The sequence below is a fragment of the Echeneis naucrates genome, chromosome 1 (genome assembly GCF_900963305.1).
Source record: "Echeneis naucrates chromosome 1, fEcheNa1.1, whole genome shotgun sequence".
NCBI classification, from domain to species: Eukaryota; Metazoa; Chordata; class Actinopteri; order Carangiformes; family Echeneidae; genus Echeneis; species Echeneis naucrates.
The window spans coordinates 11118894-11132996 of record NC_042511.1 but is presented as its reverse complement, the minus strand read 5'-3'; the positions used below and the strand labels follow the sequence as shown (position 1 = coordinate 11132996).

General features: G+C 43.3%; 2 protein-coding genes across 2 annotated transcripts; both read right to left on the bottom strand.

Moving 5' to 3' along the window:
• Nucleotides 1-573: 573 nt before the first annotated feature.
• On the bottom strand, nt 574-5314 carry dcaf15 (DDB1 and CUL4 associated factor 15). Its single transcript, XM_029502488.1, has 13 exons — nt 5194-5314; nt 4607-4704; nt 4041-4179; nt 3837-3943; nt 3416-3561; nt 3166-3327; nt 2453-3064; nt 2279-2370; nt 1728-1850; nt 1562-1644; nt 1347-1451; nt 1137-1252; nt 574-643 (listed from the first exon to the last, which is right to left on the bottom strand). Exons 1-13 carry the CDS (start codon nt 5287-5289, stop codon nt 588-590), a joined length of 1935 nt encoding a protein of 644 aa, XP_029358348.1. The 5' UTR covers nt 5290-5314; the 3' UTR covers nt 574-587.
• Nucleotides 5315-6988: 1674 nt separating this feature from the next.
• LOC115041920 (far upstream element-binding protein 2-like) lies at nt 6989-13992 on the bottom strand. The gene is made up of 18 exons (XM_029499830.1): nt 13749-13992; nt 12393-12495; nt 12231-12284; nt 12113-12149; nt 11957-12015; nt 11790-11861; nt 11643-11700; nt 10615-10762; nt 10409-10507; nt 10184-10285; nt 9975-10077; nt 9576-9700; nt 9163-9459; nt 8932-9041; nt 8731-8819; nt 8114-8323; nt 7641-7822; nt 6989-7177 (listed from the first exon to the last, which is right to left on the bottom strand). Exons 1-18 carry the CDS (start codon nt 13836-13838, stop codon nt 7169-7171), a joined length of 1947 nt encoding a protein of 648 aa, XP_029355690.1. The 5' UTR covers nt 13839-13992; the 3' UTR covers nt 6989-7168.
• Between the last annotated feature and the right edge of the window lie 111 nt (nt 13993-14103).

Here is a 14103-nt window from a genome sequence, read left to right as displayed (position 1 = left end):
AAAAGGAGATGAGACTTAAGTGTTGTTATTGTTTTCACTTTTTCCTCACTTCAAATACTGCAGCCTTATGAGTCAACACAGCCAGACTGAACTGGTCCAAGCCATATTAGGAAAACTGTTCAGAAGCAGCAGAATGTGCCAGATCTTATATACACATTTAACATATGCACGTGTGTGCGTGAACGCACACACACGTATTCTTTTGATTAAACTCCTGATGGATTACACAGGTACAGATATTGCATATGTTCAAACAAACAAAAACAAAAGAAAACAACACCACCATAATAGCATGTCTTTATGTATAAAAACAAAAAGTAAAAACTTAAACTTTGTTTAGCACAGCTCCAGGTTTTTGGTGGTTGCAATAATACAGTACTCAATATATATAAAAAAAACAAAACAAAACAATAAAATGAACAAAAAATTTGCCTTTACAGCATTTCATCTAGAGTGTTCCTTGTTCAGTTTGACACGTTTTTACATATTACCAAATCACTCAACATGTGCAGTTAATGTTGCAGATGAGACCGTGTTGATGTTCTCTTTTCACTTCTGCTTTTGACCATTGCAGCCTCCTCTGTCCTTCATAATACAATCCAAGTGCATCGGTCACTATCTGCCAACACTTGCAGGGACGAGCCTGCAGGCAGCAAGACAGCAAAGACTCAGTTTTATGACACCTAATAGTACTGAAGACCACTGAAGAGATTTTCTATATCTCAGTAGGGAAAAACAGACAATAATAAATGAGTAAAGGTCTGAGTAAAGCATGAGAGCAACAGAGAAGTGAGCGAGACAAAGAGGGGATGGCATGCAGCAAACTGAAACAGGTCAGACTTGAAGCTGGGCTGACTTGATGGTACTCACTCCGCCCAGTGAGCAACCAGGGTGGGAGGCTACATAATACAGGTGGGGTCACTTTCACAAACATTTGTTGCTTATTATTTTTGATTGTTCGGGCAACACTTATATTTGGATCCAGTTTTAATAACACTAGTATAAACTTCCAAAATATTCCACAACTGTTCCAGACTTGAAGAGTGGAAAGAAGTAGAAAGAAACTAAAATGGCTGCTCAGGGTGCGTTTCTCATTCTCAGACACGGTTTGGGACACTTATCTGTTTATAACTCACCTTTGTGTAGAGCTTCATTGGTCATACGATTGATATAGCGAGAGCTGCTCTCTGGAACCAGCCACTTCATCACTGTATTCACACAGGACTTCCTGTAAGAACTCCACACACTCCCACTGACAGGAAGATACAGAGAAACACGTTTAACACAGGCCAACCACCAACATGGAGACAGATTAAAAGGGGGGGAGGGTGCCAGCAGATCCTCACCTAGTCTGACCTTTAACCTCTGTGAGCTCACCAACTCCCACAGTGCAACACACACCTGTGTTAAGGTCCCAGCTAACCTGTAGGTTGGAATGGTAGGTGTTTGGCCTGCAGATGAGAAAACACCATTAAAATAGACTCAGTGATGATCGTTGCTGAAGATGACGAGTCAATGAGGAAGAAATGGCTTTCAGCAGAGCAGAGTGTAAGATAAACACCTGCAGTGTTCCTCATCCGAGTTGGAGAACGCTAGTAACAGTAGACCAATGTTGATCATCACAGTGTTGGTTTCCGGACACACCTGACATACAACAAACACACATTATCTTCATCTTCATTGGTTTAGTGTGGCAGAGCTTGGAAGAACAGTATATATGTACTGACCTCTAATATCACAACATCATAGTCACTGAAGGAGCAGAACTGAGTGGCCCAGGCTGCATCACTCCTGATCACTTCATTGATAAGATATTCAAAGTCCAAAGTCAACTGCTCAACACACACACTCTGCAAGAGACAAGCACAAGCTACAGTCTTTCAGGTGACTGAGCATGACTGCTGTATGTAGACAGATATTATGTAACCACAGCAGAATAAAAACAAGCACACTGAAAGAACTTAAGAGATATATTTAACTGAAATGTGTTTTAGAGTCATTAGCTCTTTTGGTGAGTTGTTCAAATTTTAAATCAGACTTGTAACTGTAATTGAAAGCTTTTTGAGAAGTCCCCCAGTACAAACTCGACTGTGACTGAGATACTAGTGATGTAAAAAATGCAAAACCACCACACCTTTGACAAAGGACGACTGGACTAAACTAAAAGAGGAAAAAGAGAAACTGGCTTTGATATGGCGATATGTGAAATGCTAGATAAAATGTACTACTTTTGGGTGCTATGATAACCGCAATATGCTCAATTGGCAGAAACACTCACCTGTCCATTGTGTGGCCCAGTCACCAACTGCAGGTTTCGTCCTTTCAGATCTGTGACTGTGAAAGGGAGTTGGACCTTGTCATCTTCATAACCTAGAAACAGAAAATACTGGTCAACGTCTTCAGAGTCGCATGTTTAATCCCTGCTTCCTCTGATTCCTCCCCTTTCTCTCACCTCCTGCATTCTGATCTGCTGTTCCTGGCTGTTGGAGACAGTAGTGCAGGTGTGAGTAGTTTACATATCCTGGTTCACTGGGACCACCCTCTTGTGATGAAGAGGGGGTGGGGGGGGACGACGGTGCTGAGGAAGACGATGCAGGAGACATCACCTGTTCTGGGCACTGATGCAAACTGTGGCACACACCTGATGTTGATGCTTGTGGTAAACTAGTCCTTCTCTCCTCCTCCCTCCTCCGTCTACTCTCCTCCTCCTCTCTCCTCCTCTCTGCAGTTGTCCCTTTGTCTCCTTGTGTCTGTGCTGCCTCTTTTTCACTATTATCAAGCGTTCTCTTCTCCTGCTGGCCCTCAGTTTCTTTACCACCTCCTCCTCCAGCCTGTGCCCGTCGGAAGAGGTCAGCAGCAAACTCTCTAGCTCTCGCAGCTGCCTGTGACTGACTAGGAGATGAGGGGATTGGAGTGGGCCTACTAGGTGGCAGTCGACTTTCACTTGATCCATGAGGTACTAAAGAGGACGTCGCCAAGGCGTTGGAGGGAAGGGAGGTGGAGGCATGACTTGAAAAAGCTGCTCTCTTTGTGTAGAGGATCTGTGATGACTGACCCTGCTTACCTGCAAGACACACATGAGGAAATTTTTTACTAATTTTTTTAGTAATTTACTAAGTCTGGTTCCTGACAGAAGCACAGACAAGGATAGTGTGTGTGTGTTACCTTGGCAGAGTGAGATACCACAGGCCACGAGAGAGTAGCTAGTGTTCAACAGGATCACCTGATCTTTTTTCAGCTGGAAAGCTGGCTGGAAAGTGGGAAATGGATACACCACTTGGTACCTGCTATTGAGCACATAGCCATGCTCAAGACACTCCCCACTCCCTGGAGAGGGATCAAGAGTATGAATGAGACAGAGATGGAGGCAGTGAGGCCAGCAGAACAGTGTGGGTGTGTGTGCGTGTCTCTTTACCTGTGCGTATAGTTGAGGCTGAAGGAACAGGACAGCAGTACGAGCACGGCTTAGGAGGAGGCATGGAGGCAATTGTGATGTAGATATCTCTGTTGTTTTCATCACTCATCATCAAGTTCATCAGTACAGAGCTTGAGCTCCGCGTACTTGGAAAAAGCACCACACATACACAGAAATGCACTCATTATTACATCCACACTAGGGCCACACGAATCTAAGGGGGAAGAAACCCCTAACCCTATTGCCATTATTGTGGGAGATATTGTGTAATTCCATTTCTGATTAGACAAATTTTAAAGTAATAATAATAATACCGCTTTTGTTGGGGCTGGTACCAAACATTTATTTGTGATATATAATAATTGTGTTTGGAAACGAAACAGCTCCATAAGGCTGCTGATCTGTGTTTATTATTGCTTACTTGAAGCCAAAGATGACAATTTTGGAGTGGTCATTTGGCCACTCACACACAGTCAGGTACAAGTCACTGTAGATTTCCTCGCCTGCAAACAGACGCACATGATGGACCTAAAGACATGGAACAATAGAAAAAATAAGCATAAACTCAGCACGTTTAAGTCTGCATTTGAACCTGTTGGCTATAACATAGTTTGGGTTCCCTTACTTGTTTGAGTCTACTGTGTAGGTTGAACTCCCACCAATAGAGATGGTAGGTATAGAATGAGAAATCATCATCTTCTCCGCAGTCACTGGTGTAGGACAGAACGTAGCGGCCACATTTGGTGAATCCAAGGAAGATATGTCTGCAATCATAAAGGTGACAGAGTACGCACAAATAGAATATGTGTCTCAAACAATATTACACATCAAAAATCACTGACAGGGATGCAAAAATCTAATACTCAGTGTTGGCTCTGCTCCTGTACTGAATCTGTGGCCTGCAATGGCAGACCAAAAAAAAAAAAAAAAAACAACAAACAAACAAATAAAACGTATTTATGTAGTGCTAAATAAGAGTGACATAAAGACTTTACACTTAAAGCAGGTCTAAACCAAAATACTTATGGAGTTTGTAAAGAGACCTAATAAATCCCTCCTTAATCAACGTTGATGAAAGGAAAGGTGAGTCAGAGCATTATTAGCACTCATATCCACATCCATCATCACCAGTGATCTCCTGCTGTTTGAAAGTGTTTTAAGTGCTTTGTCACACTGAAGCCAAACACTCACCCTGCTCTCAGGAACTCCTCACTGACGATGTTTTTCAACGGGACACACACTCGAGGTGGGAGCTTCCTGAAGAGCCGCTGGGAAAACTGTCCTGAGAGCTGCAAAACAGACCAGACAGGCAGGTGACATCTGAACAAACACACCCAGCACAAGAAGAAATGTGCTGGGGATAAAAACGAACCAGGGAGATTCAAGCACAGCAACATCCTTAAACCTCCTGTGACCTCCAGCTCACACACAGCAGACGGGTTGTCAGTGAAGGAAAGCTGTTCGTGTTCAGTCAGGAGACACAGGTGGCCTGTGTGGGCCGACTGAGCTCTCACTACAGGAAAACCGGCATTTCCCTCAGACGGTAGAAACTACTCTCCTTACACCGACGAGGTGAGGACACGCGAGAGACAAGAACATCGCTAAGAGCAGGGAGGACACTTGTATAGCAGCATTAGCTAATTAGCCACCCTCCAGCCATTAGCTGTCTGTTGGTTAGCTGCAGAGCTAGTTAGCAGCTAGCTGCAGTCCGGAGGCTCTGGAGAACAGGGAGCCGCTTACAGTATTTAAAAGCCGTTTCATCGGGTCTTTGTCATTACCTTCCCACGCATGAGGAGCTTCACGACATGGTCTTTACGTTTCCTCTGAGCTTTCTGTTTGCCGTCGTCCTTCTCTGATTTCGAGCTAGGCGCCATCTCTCTGTGAACTGTTGTCCCTCGTCGCGGTCTGGACCGCTGTGATTGGTCCACAGCCCGCACGAGGCCGCCCTCACTCGCCGGCAGAGACATCCATCAAAACCAAAACAAAGGCAGAGGGGACATCCTGCAGGAGGACCCCCAGACAGAGAGAGAGCGAGGGGACATCCTACAGGAGGACCCCGAGAGAGAGAGAGAGCGAGCTACAGGAGGACCCCCCCCCCCCCAGAGAGAGAGAGAGGGGACATCCTGCAGGAGGACCCCCAGACAGAGAGAGAGCGAGGGGACATCCTACAGGAGGACCCCGAGAGAGAGAGAGAGAGCTACAGGAGGACCCCCCCCCCAGAGAGAGAGAGAGAGGGGACATCCTGCAGGAGGACCCCAAGACAGAGAGAGAGCGAGGGGACATCCTACAGGAGGACCCCAAGAGAGAGAGAGAGAGAGAGAGAGAGAGAGAGAGAGAGAGAGAGAAGGACCCCCCCCCAGACAGAGAGCGAGCGAGGGACATCCTACAGGAGGACCCCGAGAGAGAGAGAGAGATACAGGAGGACCCCCCCCCCCCCCCCAGACAGACAGAGAGCAAGCAAGGGACATCCTACAGGAGGACCCCGAGAGAGAGAGAAAGAGAGATACAGGAGGACCCCCCCCCCCCAGACAGACAGAGAGCGAGCGAGGGACATCCTACAGGAGGACCCAGAGAGAGAGAGAGAGAGATACAGGCGGACCCCCCCCCAGACAGAGAGCGAGCGAGGGACATCCTACAGGAGGACCCCGAGAGAGAGAGAGATACAGGAGGACCCCCCCCCCCCCAGACAGAGAGCGAGAGAGAGAGAATACTGCAGGAGGACCCACACAGAGGGCCACAGAGAGAGACCAGACCTGAGCCAACAGGGACAAATTTGGGATATTAGTTATGATATATATTTATTCTTTATCGGACTCATGAAATAAGTCTGAAATAAACTGCAAAACACAATACTGGTGATGAAGACACTGGTAATTTGAATGTTTTTATTTTAATTATTTAAAAACAACTTGTAAAAAAACAAAAACAGAAAAAAAAAAAAGAAAAAAAAAATCAGCATACAATAATAGGACCTATTGGAGGAAAAAAAAAAAAAAACTTCCAACAATGAATCTATGGAAATTAAACAAAGGGCAGCCACACATTTTTCTATTCAGTAGCATACACTGTATACACACACACGCACGCACGCACACACGAAAATAATTACAATGAATAAAATCAAAATAAGAAATAATGGTAGCAGGAAGAAATACACCTGCAACTCAAAACATTGGGAATGTTTTTGTTTCTTTAAAAATGAAGTTTAAAACAAGTACCATGAATAAGAAAAAACAAAAAACATATACCTTGCAATTGTCTTTCTTAGAAACATAATATTTGAATATATTCAAAATACTGCTTGACAGTTTTTACCCTAAAGAAATTGAAGGGGAAAACCATTTGAATGTGAGTCAGTGTTGAGATGCAGTTGTGCTAGCATACAAGAAAAATGCATATTATTTCACATTTTTAAAAAACTATCTGATGTATTACAAGGTGTGGGTGAGGTAAATGGGCAAATTGAGGGATGTGGGAAGAAAAAGAAAAAGTAATTGTTTAGTGCTTTGTTCAATGCATGGGCAAATTCCCTTTTTCCCTTTCTTCAATCTGACATAAAAAAAAAAAAAAAAAAAAAAAAAAAAAAAAAACCAACAACAAATAAAGAGTTTTGTTATAGAAAATGTCTGGGTGGATGTAGACATTGTCTTGTCTTATTAAAGTCAAAAGGGGGAGGAAAAAACAAAAAACAAAAAACAACGCAACACCATTCCAGAGAAGTATCGAGACCATCCAACAGACCAAGCCACTTGTTTACTGCGCCTGAAAAGAGACAAAATGTAGTCTGACCAGCCTTTATGAAGAAATGTAACAATTCTCTCAAAACTAAAACTTGCATAAAAACAAATATTTGGTTCTAGGTGTTACGTTTGAACAAATCATTCACAGAAATGTAAACAGACAATTAGTTCTGTCTGTTAAATTAGTATTTATCTGTTCACTGCTGGAACAGTTACCAATCATCATGTTACATCTAGGTAGCAACACTGAAGAGGACAGAATCAAGATAAAAGACATGCAACTATATTTGATAAATTGATTAAAATGAGCCTTGCTTCTCATACAGACTTATGGTATCGCTTGCTTTACAGAAAACAGTGAGGGCAAACCCACATGATGGGTATTAAACAGGTTTGCTTCTTGGTCGGTCCTTGTTCTCTTTATCTGGGCTGAGGAGACCTTGAAAGCTCTATTTCATTTTCAACAGTGCTTATGCATATGGTACCTGTTGTCCCTGCTGTTGACCAGCTGCCTGTCCAGGTGCCTGCCCTGCCTGTCCATAATAGGCAGCCTGCTGTCTGTAATACTCAGCCCAGGCAGCACTGTAGTCCTGCTGGCCACCAGCTGGAGTTCCTCCTGCTGTGGCGGCTGTACCTGGAGCAGCTGCTGCCCCCGCAGCTGGCTGGGCTGGAAAAATACAAGAACCTTGATACTTGCACACAGTTATGTAATGGTTTTATTTTGCAGCATACTACTGTTATCTGAATGAATCATTGATAGAAATAACTATTTCACAGTATGATATTGTATTTGTCCCAGCCACTGTTCAGCCTCAAATTACTCTAACACTTTACATTGTGATTTGTTCTATAAATTCTATGCATTTATTTTCCCAGCTTAAACTTTGCACCTTAGATCACTCAGAAAATTTTCCATATACATTCTGACAAAATAGTAGTTTTAGTAGACCTCACTTACTCATGCCCATCTTCTTATAGTACTCCTCCCAAGCCTTCGTATAGTCTGGCTGGCCCCCAGGGGTCTGTGCAGCTTGGCTCTGGTCCCCGGGTGCTGCTGCTGCTGCAGTAGCTCCTGGAGTCTGGGCTGGCATGCCCCCACCTGGCTGTTGGCCATAATATTGTGCATAATATGCTGCCCATGCAGCATTTGGGTCTGCCACTGCTTTACCTAACAACGAAGGGGGTGAAAATGATGAAATTCACAATTGTTTTGCCTTCTGACAATTAAAATGCACATGGTCAAAACATAGCACACACTCACACGGTCTGAATTCATAATTAAGCAATTGAGCAAAATTGTGAAAGGCATAAATTAAAGACTAAAAGTGGGCTTTGATTTTTGCTGCAAGAAACTGTCCAAAATTACTCTGAAACAAAAAGTTTACATTTTCAAAATAAAAGCCATTGAGCAGACCTTTAATTTTTTTCATAAATGGGCCTAATTTCTTTTATTGCTGCACTCAGCATATTGTCTCATTTATGCAGTTTCTGTTTGAATGCTACTCAGATCAGATAGGTTCTTTAGCAACTGCCAAAGAGGAAGGAACTCAAGCACACAGAAGTAGTAGTACTTACTAGGGTCATGTGGACCTGGGGCTTGCCACTGCTGATAGGCATTTCCCCAACCCTGAGGACAGTACTGGGGACCACCAGGAGCAGCACCACTGCAGGAAAGGACAGGACTCTTAAGTATTGGAACTCATTGCTAATTTCACTTACAGCTGTAGTAAAATTCAAGTTATGCTTTCAAATATTATTGTTATGGGTTGTACTGACTGGGGAGCACCACCAGGCGGTCCTGGATTATATGGGTTGGGATTATAGGGACCCATTGGACCACCTGGGCCTCCTGGACCAGGACCACCACCAACTGGACACAATGGAGCCTGGGGGGAGAAGAGGAAAAAAAAACCAAACAAAAAAAAAACGTTAAAAATATTGGTCTGAAGCGCCCTTCCACCACCAATTCTTAATTCCTTTCCAATTATTTGAGCCCCTTAAGCATACCTCAATCTTTTCTTCTATGAGCTGTTTTGCATGGTCTATCTGTTGTGGGGACCCTCGAATAGTGAACAGTTTGAAGTTTGGGTCACCGTTTGGTGGCGGCTGACGAGATATTTCCACAAAAGCACCAGTCTGTTGGTTGATTGATTTGACATTTTCTCCTCCTCTGCCGATGACAAGCCCACATTTGTGAGCAGGGATAGAGAAAGTCATCTCTCCCCCTGGAGGACCCCAGTTCCCCTGGCCTCTTCCCCTCCCTCTCCCACCAGGTGGCATCCCTGCACCAGGACCTGGCGGGCCCTGTTGGAGAAACAAACCACATGTCAGGTTTAATGTTCAATGTGCTCTGACACTGACAGATTTCAAGATCGACTCTCAACAGAAGCAAGAGTTCCATCTCTGGCCTTTGTACTTACCCCCTGCCCACCCTCCTCCCTCGCACGGATACTCTGTAGCAAGTCGGTGATGACGGAAGCAGCATGCTGACACTGGTCTGGTGGACCCATAATATGAGCTATTTTTTCAGGGCCTGTACCATCATCTGGAAGAAATGGCGAGAACAAATGAGGATTTGTACAGGGACTTAAAAGCAGCAGATGCAAAAAAGCTAAATAGGATAGAATAACAAGAAAATAAATGACTTATTCATGATGATGAGAAGGTGGAAGTTACTTTATTTGGATATTATATATAATATTTTGTTCCCCGTAGAGATTATGCAGTTACATTTGTATTTAAAATGTATGATACTTCATAGTATTAGTTTACACCATGTAATGAAATATAATCAAGTTTAATGTGTCTAGAAAGCTTACCTGGTTTAAATTGTATTTTCACACCGGCATCACTCTGAATTTTCTTAATCATCTCACCATTACGGCCAATCACAACTCCCACAGAGTGGCGAGGCACAGCTATCTGTAGAATTAAAATACAAGTGACTTAATTGTTCAATTCAAATCATAGCACACATTTCAGTGTATATTCAGCTTTAACTTCATATCCACACACAGACAAAACTTGCCTCAATGCCACCTCCTCCCATCCTTGATCCATATTCATTCCTGTCCCCAAAACCTGCATGATCCCGCTCTCGTAGAATCTCATTGACCATGTCCTTAGCTTGCTACAAATGAAACAAAAGGAAGACATCTTGAGATGATATGATACAACGGGACAAAAAAAAACAAAAAAAACAAAACAAACACATTCTGCTCTCAATCAGAACTCCACAGTGATCTGAAAGTACCTGAACTTTGTAGGGGTCCCCAATTATGCGTAGGGGTTTATCTATGTTAGGTGGCTGGGATCCATCTTGAATTAGAATCATTTTAACTCCAGCACGCTCCTGAAAATTTACAAGAAAGATATGCTAAATTGATTACAATGACATGGCATATTAACTTCATCTTTCTTGAAGCATGCAACACTGTTGACTCATTGAACAATCCTCACCTGCAGCTGTTTGATGGTCTCTCCTCCTTTGCCTATAATAAGGCCAGCCTTGCCTGCAGGGATGATCATCTCCTGCATAGATCCTGACTGCCCATTGGACGACTCATGACCCCTGGACACTATGTCATCTATAAGTGCTTTGGCTCTCCTTAGGATGAAATGAAAAAAGGGTGATATGATGATTTGAGGAACACCAGGCTATTACAGGATACAAGCAATTACGTTATTCTTTATAGGCAGTGCATGCAGCTCCAACTGGGCACAAAGCATGCCTCAGTCCTTTGGAGTTGTAGTTTTAAAATAGCAGCGCTTCAGACAAATATTTTTAACAACGCAAAATGTGGGTTTAATTCAGAAAAAATATGCAAATGGAAATTGATGGCTAATAGCAAGAAAATGTCTTGCAAGATGATGTTTTGTCACAGCTGAACCAACACTGAAAAAAAACAAGATGGTGTATCCGATAACCCATTGCAAAAAGAGTTCATAATTATACATAGAAATGCAAGAAAATTTTAACACTTTTAGGTTTGTCCATTCACATTGTGGTGACAACACATTTGTACCCTCAGGTGAGGTCTAAGGCCTTTATTGCCCACTGACTTCTATCATTCACACAGCTAGATATGGGTAGAAATTGCAATGTTTAGGATAGTAGTTGTGATTAATTTAAATGATCTCATGTATACAGCCTAAGAGGAGGTGCTTCTTTAATGCTAAGCTTTTTTTATTATGAAACTACCATTTAGCATTGCACAAGTAAACAGAAAATAGTGATAAAACATTAGATTGTCTTATTTTATAAGGCGAGGGCTAAAGTTGAGTGATGGATGTAACTGTCCATGTGTAGTTTGCTAAGCCAGTCATGAACCTCCAGGGAAGTTTCCACCTTAGACAAGAACAGCTACTTAACAGCTTCCATAGACATCCATGAATGAAAACTCCCAAGTTAACAAACTAAAATTGGTGTAGTCACATTGAAAACTGAAAAATACTTTGATTCAATGAAAACATGAACACAAACTTACTGTATGGAATCTGGTGACCCTGTCAGAGAAACACTTCTTTCTGGAAGACCAGCACTGTCTGAATTGATAGGAAAATGTGCGTCAAGTCAAGCGCAACTACAAAGCCTATATCTTATATGTAAATGTAAAAGGTCGCACACAGCTCACCATGAGCAATCTGGACCTTGCAACCAGAATCCTGTTGTATTTTGTTGATCTGTTCACCTCCTCTGCCGATAACTTCAGAGACAACAGAAAACAGACAGATTTTAGCTTGAATACAGCAATAGAGAGATTATCTGTACAGTTAAAGAAATGTATGTGTATGTACTCACTGAGACCGACCATGCCATCAGGCACTCTGTACTCTTCTGTCATCGTGGAGGGCCGGACACTGCAGACAGGTAGAATGAAATTTAAAGGATCATCATCCATCATAATAATGACGGTCAGAAGCCTCCACTAAAAAGAAGATAAATACAGCTCTATACCTTTGCTGGGAGAGGGCAGCCAGCTGAGCTCCAATGGCTGCAAGAAAAGTAAGTGTAAGTAGTTGGCACAAAGGAGAGCGAGTGCTTGTAATAAGACAAACAATAGTATTTAACGTACACAATGCAGAATCTCTTTCACTCTGTGATGCTAGCTTCTTAGCATCTGGTTCATCTGAAAGCAAACAAACCAAAAGAAAAAAAATGTAAAAAAAATAAATAAATTCAAGTTTACCTATGTGCACAAGCAAATACAGACAAAGTAGCTGATCCTCTGTCTAACCTGCTTCTTCCAAGGATCTTTTCTGTGCTGTGAATGGATAACTCTCAGCTCCTCCGTTGTTACTCGCTGTGGGAACACCGTCTCCACCAATTTTAGCTGCAATCTACAAAGAGGTTAACACTGAATTAAGTCTGCAATACACATGGACACAAGCTTTGAGAGACTATTTCAAAAAAACACCATCAGCAGCAGACGACTTCTTAATCCATAACATTTGAACTGTGACTGAAACTGAAATACACAAGAAGTATGCCTACAGAAACCAGCTTTCATCTGGGCTCTGAATATATTCACAAATAGATGTACATTAATCGGCCAAGGAGCACCGAAGTAAAGGAAGGACTGAGCACAAAGCAGCTAGTATTATGGAAAGTGCAGTATTTAGTACTTTTAGAGCTTGACCAACTTGGATCATAAAATAAGTCTATCTCCTCTACATCAATTTTAAGCATTGGATTCCTAATGTGTGTCTCACATGCGCTCCAACCTTCTAAATGTGCATTATTAGTTCATGAGAAGATGTGTATTGTATTAATTTGCATTCAGTAATATAAATCAACACAATTCTCGACGATCAATGATTGATTTGTAAAGCCTAAATGTTCCCCGCTTTTACTTATTATTCAGATGTTGAACTTGGCGGCCTTTTTCGTTGTTACTTCAGTGTGAACGAATTATCTTAATGCTGTCCCTCAGACAAAACAAACACGTTGGCCATTTTCAACACTACCCAGACCAAAGGGAACCTAACAAAAAAAAACAACCACAAACCTTAACCTTGAGAGATGCAGCTGCTAAGGTGGCTCACTCCGGACACCAGCAGTAAGAGAAATCGCGTCCGGGTGCTGAACTTCAAGTCTCGAAATACCTTTAGCTACATTTTGTTTATTTGTTCCCAGCTATCGCCCTAATATCCGAAAACAGTTAACGAATCACGGCAGATGGAACACCATGACTGTGTGGTCAGGAGTTCACCTGAAATTAGGTTTAAATTAAAAAAGGGGAGGGCGAAAGTTCATGTTCTGGTTACTGTTGAACATGCCCAACCACCGAGGCTAACTTAGCTTCAGGAGCTAGCCTATTAATATAAGACCCCAAATTATCAGTGAGTATAATGTTTCGATCTAAGAATGGCCTTCCGTGTTGCAGCTGTCCACTTCATCCCGTAGTCCTACTAAATTACCCCTCAAATCAGAGAGCGTTTAAAACGAATAAACAGCATTGCTCTTAGCCAGCTAGCTCTCCGGCTAGCGAAGCGGAGCTAACGTCACGGCCGATGAAGCTAGCCGCTGAGCCCCGGCAGCTAACAAGCTCCCCGGCCGGCCGTGTGCTTCCTCCGGCTCGGTCTCGACTTACCTGTCTGGCTCGCTGTACAGCATCAGCAAAGGCGTCATTTTTCATGCCAGCGCCGACTCCATTGGTCGGCAGGCCGCCGTACTCAGACATGCTGCTCACAGGGGGCACGACACACGGGGGGGGGGGGGAGAGCAGGCTGGATGGCTTCGGCCGGCTCGAGCTGCGCAAAAGCGGGAAGGCTGAAAAGGATCGTCGCGGGGGGACACCAACGTGAACCACGCCGGCAAACTTCCCTGCTTAAAACAACCAATCGGCGCGCCCTCCACCCGGGTTTTCTTCTTCCTCTTCTTCCTTCGACTGTGGCGGGATGAACGCCAGCGTTGCCCGGGGGGAGAACACCCCCACCTGGCGGGCC

Bases quoted from the DNA above. Each gene is read 5' to 3' on its own strand.
- LOC115041920 (XM_029499830.1), bottom strand. From the start codon at position 13,838: ATGTCTGAGTACGGCGGCCTGCCGACCAATGGAGTCGGCGCTGGCATG. The intron at 11,862-11,956 runs GTGAGTACATAC...TTGTCTCTGAAG, and splicing joins TGATGGCATGGTCGGTCTCA to TTATCGGCAGAGGAGGTGAA. The intron at 10,763-11,642 runs GTAAGTTTGTGT...TTTCATCCTAAG, and splicing joins GGGTCACCAGATTCCATACA to GAGAGCCAAAGCACTTATAG.
- dcaf15 (XM_029502488.1), bottom strand. From the start codon at position 5,289: ATGGCGCCTAGCTCGAAATCAGAGAAGGACGACGGCAAACAGAAAGCT. The intron at 1,645-1,727 runs GTCAGTACATAT...GTTGTATGTCAG, and splicing joins ATGATGTTGTGATATTAGAG to GTGTGTCCGGAAACCAACAC. The intron at 1,452-1,561 runs GTGTTTATCTTA...TCTCATCTGCAG, and splicing joins TCGGATGAGGAACACTGCAG to GCCAAACACCTACCATTCCA.